Source organism: Branchiostoma floridae, chromosome 4 (genome assembly GCF_000003815.2).
Source record: "Branchiostoma floridae strain S238N-H82 chromosome 4, Bfl_VNyyK, whole genome shotgun sequence".
Taxonomy (NCBI): domain Eukaryota; kingdom Metazoa; phylum Chordata; class Leptocardii; order Amphioxiformes; family Branchiostomatidae; genus Branchiostoma; species Branchiostoma floridae.
This window is the reverse complement of record NC_049982.1, coordinates 98,686-106,930: the sequence shown is the minus strand read 5'-3', so window position 1 is coordinate 106,930 and position 8,245 is coordinate 98,686. Positions and strand designations below refer to the sequence as shown.

Genomic DNA, 8,245 nt, shown 5'->3' with positions numbered 1-8,245 from the left:
TACAAAAAACATGATGATCCGTCAACATGTTCATATTTTCTCATTAATTATGCAAATGAGGTCATCATTTGCATAATTGATATCTGTCGACATTTCTCTCCTTCCCAGCTACATATGTGACAAGTTTGAAAGTCCTATCATGGAATGTAGTGGATTTATAATTTTTCCTCATTAATTATGCAAATTAGCTGCTGATTTGCATAATTAGTATACCATTATGTAAGTCATCACTCATTCTATCTACATACCAAAAATCATGACGATCCGTCAACACGTTGTAACGTTAGAGTTATTCTCATCCAAAGTTTGAAAGGAATCCGGCGCCTGCAGTTCCAAAAAAGCCGCTAGGGGGCCCAAACTCACAGCACTTACTCTCTGCCTCGAGGGCTATATACCACTCAAAAATCATGATCACAGCATGTCCAGAACACGAGATATCAAAAATTGAGGTTCTGCTGCAGTACCTTAGCAAGCCGCTAGGGGGCCCATTATCGAACTTGACCTTCGTTTTCCCGACCCCTACCCACCTACCAAATATTATCGGGATCCATCCAAGACTTCTTGAGTTATGCTGTTAACAGACAGACAGACAGACAGACAGACACACAGACTCACAAGCCCAAAACATAACCTTAGCCATTCTGGCAAAGGTAAATATGAGGGGAAATTACACGAAAATCACGAGATTTCGGGCCGTATAATTGACAGGAAAACGATAAACTATCGGTTCAAAAATCCACAGAGATAACAAATGAGTCTAAAATATTGTAAATAACTTGACATTAGTAAGATAAACGGTAATGTACTCCTGCGATAAGCTTTCTTGTAGGGGCTGTTGACGCCCGAAGTCATGGAACGGACTACTTTCTCTCGCGGAAGGAAAATAAAAAAGCCTCGAACTCTCGACGTGGCGTGGCGGCTGTGACGGAGGTGTTCGAATTAAAACCATGATCGAACGGGGGGCGGGGTTTTTGGATCGGTCCATTGTGGCTTCGGTGCCTTGGACCATTTGCATTGACGTCACGGGTCAGAGGTCATAGGGGCGGGCCGCCATGTTGGGTGTCAAGTTCCTCACTCAGTACGCACGTGCAACGCATTGTCCTTCACGCCTCAAGGACTTCCTCGATTTGCACCCGCTGGTGATCGTGCGGCTGTACCTACACATATTTTAGCAACATGGTACACACTTGTGCTGCTGTGGGATGCCATAACAGGAAGAATCCCGGTACTTCTGAGTCTTTCTATCGATTTCCGCGGGAAGAACCGAGGAGGGGAAAATGGATCGCTGCAGTAAGACGGGTCGACTGGCAGCCAACGGACTCAAGCAGGCTATGCAGTGCGCACTTCATCTCTGGTAACTAAGCACTCATTTATAATGGTATTAGGAAATATAAACTTTTCAAAACTTCAGTGGTAGTTTTCAGAATTCGTGTTTTGTTCGCCGAAGCATCCATGCCACGAACTATTTTAGAGTAGAGTAGAGTAGAGAGTAGGTAGAGTAGATAGGAAACGGCTGGTTCCATTTTAGGCCGCTCTTCACTTCTACGTCACAATCATTTCCAGTTTGTGGGGGTTGTATAGAGCTCGGTAGTCAAAGTACACTTTGTGTACACTATTTTAAGTAGCGTTGTGGGATCCATCTAGTTAATGCCCCCCTCCCCAGATCGCTCACGTCACGAAGTGTACTCTAATACGCATTTTACTTTTATAAATTGAAAACAGCTCCGATCCGATGCGTAAATTAACAAGGAAGTTTGCTGCCTATTTTGGTGGCCGATGTTCCGGTAAACTCTGTGACTAGAATATTTTGCTGTATTTTGTTATATTGTTTAGGCTTCAAATACTCTGGCTTCTGGCTAGCCAAGCAAAATCACAAATGGACGATTAGCCACGTATAAATTCCTGGCACTTATAACTCTACCCTACTCAAGTTCTCAACTATATTTATTTTGAACAAATTTCAACTTTGCTTTCAACCCAGAGGCCTCCTTATAAATATGAATTTATGGAAAAATTAATGTTCAGTTTTTTATCTTTTTTTCAGGAAAGAAGAGTGAAGACCCAGTGTCACCAGACTATGTGCCATCTATTTTCGATTATGTGCCTTCCCATGTCAAAAGGAAAAGGCATTGTGACCTTGACACATATGAACACCGTCAAAAGTTAAAAACTCGGAGAAAGGAGCAACAAAAAGAAACAGAGAGAAGATACAGTAGTGGGGCTGGTGAAATCCTGACTGGCAGAAGTGCAGAAAGTACACCACAGCCATCAGATCCAGATAAAACAGAGAGAAGATGCAGAGGTGGAGCCGGTGAAATCCTGACTGGCAATAGTGCAGAAAGTACACCACAGCCATCAGATCCAGATAAAACAGAGAGAAGATGCAGAGGTGGAGCCGGTGAAATCCTGACTGGCAATAGTGCAGAAAGTACACCACAGCCATCAGATCCAGATAAAACAGAGAGAAGATGCAGAGGTGGAGCCGGTGAAATCCTGACTGGCAATAGTGCAGAGAGTACACCACAGCCATCAGATCCAGATAAAACAGAGAGAAGATGCAGAGGTGGAGCCGGTGAAAACCTGACCCAAAACCCAGTGGATTATGAGGCGGAATGTAGAGCACTTAGAGTTGAAAATCACAATCTGAGACAAACTATTACAGCTCTGTCACTTACAGAGGAAATATTTATGGTAGATAGTGAAAAGGTCAGATTTCACACTGGTTTGCCAAACTATAATGTTTTCAATTCTGTTCTAACTTTATTATCACCACAGATGACAGAACCAACAAGATGTAAACTGTCTCACTTCCAGCAGTTGTTGTTGACACTGATGAAGTTGCGACTAAACCTTTTTCACCAGGACCTGGCTTATCGGTTTGGTGTTCACATATCTACCATTTCAAGAACTGTACATCATATTGTGGATCTTCTCTTTACTATTCTGGTACCAACTGCTATCATCTGGCCGGATAGAGAAGAACTTAGAAAAACACTGCCCATGGCGTTCAGACAAAAGTACCAGAAATGTGTAGCCATCATAGACTGTTTCGAGGTTGCACTTGAGCGGTCAAGTGACCAGGAAGCACAATCACAAACATACTCTAGCTACAAATCAAGAAATACCCTCAAATACTTAATCGGCATTGCGCCACAGGGTGTCATAACCTTCATCTCGAAAGGGTGGGGAGGAAGAACCAGTGACAAGGTTATAACTGAAAACAGTGGGTTTCTACAGAAGCTGCTTCCTGGTGATCAAGTACTTGCTGACCGGGGTTTCGACATACAGGAGTGCCTTGCCATGCACGGAGCTACTTTGGCAATTCCTGCATTTACGAGAGGAAAGCAACAACTCAGCAAGAAAGATTGCGATTCTACAAGAGAGTTAGCATCTCTTCGAATACATGTGGAGCGTGTTATTGGAACTTTACGACAGAAGTACACTATGCTTAATGGCCCAGTTGAAATTCCTTACACAAATGTAGACCCAACCTGTAACCTGACGACATTTGACAAAATTGTTCAGGTGTCTTGTGCATTATGCAACCTATGTGAATCAGTTGTCCCCATTGAGTAATGACTATATAATACATTTGTACATCAGATGGAATGTGTTGCTAAAACATGTAGGTTTGTTTGTTGTGTGAAGTGATTTATGTCATACCTGTGACGCGAAAACGTTCGATACTGGTGTTTCGGACCGGCTAATAACTTTCTGTACGGCCCGGGGTTATCACACGGGCTCCATTCGAATAAATTGAACTGTTTCGAGTGGGCCGAGTACGGCGCCATCGAAAGTTCGAATACCTGATTCGGACGTTGGAACATTACTGTTGCAACGCTGTTTTTTTCGAGGGCACCAAATTTGTTCAACTTCTGGCGCATTTCGCATCAAAACATGGGTTTTCTCAGGTGGGTATGACATAAATAAGATACAACACGGTGTATTCCGCATCACCCTCGGTCTCAGCCCTCCCGCGGGTCGGATCACCCTCCGGCCTTCGGGCAATCCGACCCGCGGTCGGGCTGATACCTTGGGCGATACGGAATACACCGTGTTGTATTCTATATGTACAGTTCTTGAAATGGTAGATACGTGAACGCCAAACCAGGTCCTGGTGACAAAAGGTTTAATCGCAACTTCATCAGTGTTAGAAGTGAGAAAGTTTACATCTTGTTGGTAAGTGAGGTGAAGTAAGGTGTTAGGTGCTAAAAGAGAAATTGTACATATATATGTACATCATCAAAAGTGTTTATTGATATTAGACAGAAGCCTAATGGGATAAGAGAAAAAATTCTGTCTCAGGATATTGTAATATATTGTATTATAAAATCTATGTAAAGGAACCCGGGTCGGGTCCTCATCTTTAGTTAGGTTCGCTGTGTACCATGGTGCACTAGCCTGATTAAATCTCACTTATAGCAGCTCGCAAAACATGTGCTGGCCTCCTAGAAGTTACAGCCCCGGACAGCAGACATTGTGTTACACAGAATAATTGTGCACTGGGTAGGCCCAACTAAAAATAATTGCCTGGCAATAGGCTAGAACCAATCAATATAGTGCCAATATCTCAATTTTTGTAGATGAATTATTGAGTAAACATTTTTTACATTACGCAGGTCTCTGTACATGTTTATGATATCCTTCTTCAATGGTATAATAATATTTGTTTTAAGTTAAAAGAGTTACGGGTATTTACAATACTTACAGGACAAAAATATGTACTTCATCAGTTAACTTTTTCATATTACATTAAATTATTTGTAACATTGATTTATAATAATTTATAATTTATTCTATTATAACATTATTCTAAAGGATTACCACTGTACATTGAATGTTCAAAAATGGTTCTAAGTTTCAGGCTATTTGGCCATAACATGACGGCACAGAAGCCGAAAAAATTCAACATCATTAACCAAAACAATGTCTCAGACACAGTGATTTGTCACAAGTTATCAATATTTCGAGACTCAGACCATTTGGTGTTATACTATGAAGTGACAGAAGTTAGGTGTTGCCTAGAAGTGTAATATTTACCAACAAGTTCTAGCATAATGCACTTATTGAACAGGGTCTTTGCCTTTGCTACATATGTAGAAAAGAAGGCAACGTCAGGGTAGATGCGCTCTATGTGGAGCTCCTGTGTTGTCTTCCCTGCACCTCGCCATACCACAAAGTCACAGTAGTTGCGACCAGTGCATGCCAGCTGGGCCTGTACCTGGAAGTAGTAGGGATGACTGTGCTTTAACTGTAATCTTTGCCCTCTCAACTCTAAGCAAAACTGGCGGTGCTGCTGGTCTGCCTCAGACTCGAAGGTTTTGTCCTTCACGCACATTGGACACTTCACTTCCAGGATACCTTCCCCACAGCACTTGCAGGTGACAAGCCCATCAGGTGTGGCCCCAAGGAAGGTGTGCTCTGCATGGATGTGAAAGCCAGAATCTCCCACCTTCAGACTGTCATGATCCTTCACCTGCATCTCTTTGTAGCTGTTGATCGCAGTGCTTTCATGCTGACACCCCCACCTGAAAATATACATGCACATATACTGTATAAACTTACTTCCTTATCAATCAAAAAGGTGTATACTGTAAATGAAAAATGTTCAAAGAGCTTTTATGTGCACTGTGGCCACTTTATTGCAAACTAGAAACCACTGTGAACATTTTTCCATGACAGTATGTGACTATATTTGCTACCGCAAACTCAAAACCACTGCGAACACTCCACTTTCCCACTGCCATGAAGTTGATATATCCCTGCAAACTGTAATTGCAGAAATGTTTGTGTTTTTGACGGTTGCCAATTCACCGTGAACTTAAAACCACCACGGATATTTGTCCATGACAGTATGTGACAACAGTAGAAGGCAATACCGCAAGCTTAAAACCACTGCGAACACTCCATTTTTGCACTACTGCATTCCTACCCCACTGAAAGAACTATGGACAGTCTCCTAGGACACAAACCACTTATAATATGTAGACTGAAGTTCATACTTTACATACAAAGCAATGCTTCCATACAAAGAGCTCACTGCAACAATAAAAATTAAAACCTGACATTACACCAAAGATACTGAAATCACCAACAAAATTGGTTCAGCCATAAGCAATTAATTTCACATCATATTACCTTGTTGCTGCAGTGCTAAACTTGTAGGCTTCCGGATAGCAGATCCGTTTTATCAGGGAGACTGATGGACTGACAGGATTTGTGCTCACAGCAGCCCTGAAGTTTGATGCAGTGATTCTGCCAGCCCGATACTCGAACCAAGTGTTGCTCTTGCTCTGCAGTCTTGTGGTTTTCTCCAGGGCTGCAACCTTTAATAAATTGTGAAGAAAGAAAAATTAAATTGATTTGAGCAGTTACTGTAAATGCAGAAATGTTTGCGGTGGATTAATGTTCGCGGTTTTCGCGGTGACAACTTCACCGCGAACTTAAATCCACCGCGAACATTTTTCTATTATGGTATTAGACTGCAATCTACGGTGTTACCGCAAACTTAAATCCACCACGAAAAGCCATTTTTACCGCTACCACGAAATTAAATCCCCGCAAACTTAAATGCATTTACAGTATAACACGGAGGTAACAGCTTCTTTTTTTCACAATTATACTTAACAATATTTTGTGTATCAAATTGTGTACAAATGACTTACCTGTTCCGTAATGAAAGCAAGCCTGCTAGCCTCTTCCTCACACTTTTTTGTGAGGTCATTGTGACTGAGCTGCATGTATTCTGTCCTGAAGAGCCGGCAGAGTGGTGAGGGCAGATTAAGGGCAACAACTGATGGTATGTATGGGTCTGTGTAACCTTTCACAATAGAAAGGAAGGCAGGCTTGATGCCTGAGTCCCGCATCATTTTGTAAAATGTGTCCTTCTGGCTTACTGTGGGCTGTTTAAGGGAGGTTCCTGTTGCTGCTGTTTTGGGAAGCCTTGGTGGGGTGTTGTTGTCCAGCAGTGGGTTTTTTGGTCTTTTGAAGTTGATGGCACTGCCCTCCGCATACGGTTTCTGGGGTTTTCTTTTTAGTGGTCTGTTCCATAGACTTGGTTTTGATGTACACGATGTAGCCGCAGCTTGGCCCATGTAAAACAGTGTGGCTGCAACATGTGAACAAACTTCAGAAACCCCGGCCATACAGTCACAGTGGCCAGTTATGACTGTACCTTCCTCTTGCACAGCCACCCACACACTAACTGCCTTGTTTCTTATGGCCATTGAATGCTTTACCTGGAAAAATAACAAGATGATTTAGTCATTCAGATAAAATGCATAATAAGCAATGGTCTATATCTACTTAAGGAGGTTATTTTAAAACTTATCAGGACTCTGAATATTGTAAATATTGCTAAGCACTGTAAATTCTGTCAACACCAAAAATTGATCTGTAGAGGATGCAGTAATTACTCATTTATTTTTTGTACATTATACATGGAAAACGAGGGGGAAACGAAACTAGCTACATTGGAAATGAGTTTTTCAAACTGTAGAGATTACCATTAAAGATTAAAAACAAATAAGTAAAAGAAAATTGATCCGATCAGGGATTAGAACTCACGACTTCTTGCACTGGAGGCAAGCATTGTACCACTAAGCCAAGGAGTCATTTACTCCCCGATTGCGATATCTTGTTTATATTAACCAAGTGACGTTAGATCCTTTTTCCCAGAACTGTTTTTCTGTACACTATCAAAATCATTTTGGCACAGATGCCCAGATTTACACAAATGTTTAGCTTACATGAAATGTTAATTTGATTATTTTGCATCTGACGCTAACAATAATATCGACCCTTACCTTGGACCTTATGACATATATGTGCTTGTTGTCCTTCGTGGTGTGCCTCCAAACAAGTACATCGTTGACTTAAAGTTGCCACTCACGAAATACTTGTAGGCATCTAGGCTTTTGTAAGCCTTCATTGCCTCCCCGGTGTAAACTGAGGGATTACTTATCAGATAAACGTAAATGTCAGGAAATGCGATACCGGGCAATTTTTCACAGTTCATGACCGCGGTCATCTTGGCAGTCGGAAGCAAATACGGGTCGCCGGTCTCCCCCAACAGAGCACATTTTTCCTTGTATCTTTTCCGATCAGGGGCGCTCAAACACGACAAATGGCTTGGTAGCGCTCCCCTACCAGTTGACGTCTGATCTGACGGACGTTTGTCGCTCATGGCGGCCAAATGTCACTCCTAACTCTCGCACATCTGCTCGCACCGAATAGCAGACGACAA

The 8,245-nt window shown here is 42.1% G+C and overlaps 2 protein-coding genes across 2 annotated transcripts; one reads left to right on the top strand and one right to left on the bottom strand.

Moving 5' to 3' along the window:
- Positions 1–1,009: 1,009 nt before the first annotated feature.
- Positions 1,010–2,798, top strand: LOC118412879 (peroxynitrite isomerase THAP4-like). The gene is made up of 3 exons (XM_035815932.1): positions 1,010–1,354; positions 2,045–2,614; positions 2,776–2,798. The coding sequence occupies exons 1-3, from the start codon at positions 1,177–1,179 to the stop codon at positions 2,796–2,798; spliced, it is 771 nt and encodes a 256-aa protein (XP_035671825.1). The 5' UTR covers positions 1,010–1,176.
- Positions 2,799–3,954: 1,156 nt separating this feature from the next.
- Positions 3,955–6,531, bottom strand: LOC118412878. The gene is made up of 3 exons (XM_035815931.1): positions 6,519–6,531; positions 6,139–6,319; positions 3,955–5,528 (listed from the first exon to the last, which is right to left on the bottom strand). Exons 1-3 carry the CDS (start codon positions 6,529–6,531, stop codon positions 4,994–4,996), a joined length of 729 nt encoding a protein of 242 aa, XP_035671824.1. The 3' UTR covers positions 3,955–4,993.
- Between the last annotated feature and the right edge of the window lie 1,714 nt (positions 6,532–8,245).

Coding starts and splice junctions, on each gene's coding strand:
- LOC118412879 (XM_035815932.1), top strand. CDS start 1,177: ATGGTACACACTTGTGCTGCTGTGGGATGCCATAACAGGAAGAATCCC. Junction 1,355..2,044: donor CAGTGCGCACTTCATCTCTG/GTAACTAAGCAC, acceptor TCTTTTTTTCAG/GAAAGAAGAGTGAAGACCCA. Junction 2,615..2,775: donor AGTGGATTATGAGGCGGAAT/GTAGAGCACTTA, acceptor TTATCACCACAG/ATGACAGAACCAACAAGATG.
- LOC118412878 (XM_035815931.1), bottom strand. Junction 5,529..6,138: donor TTTAGCACTGCAGCAACAAG/GTAATATGATGT, acceptor GTATATTTTCAG/GTGGGGGTGTCAGCATGAAA.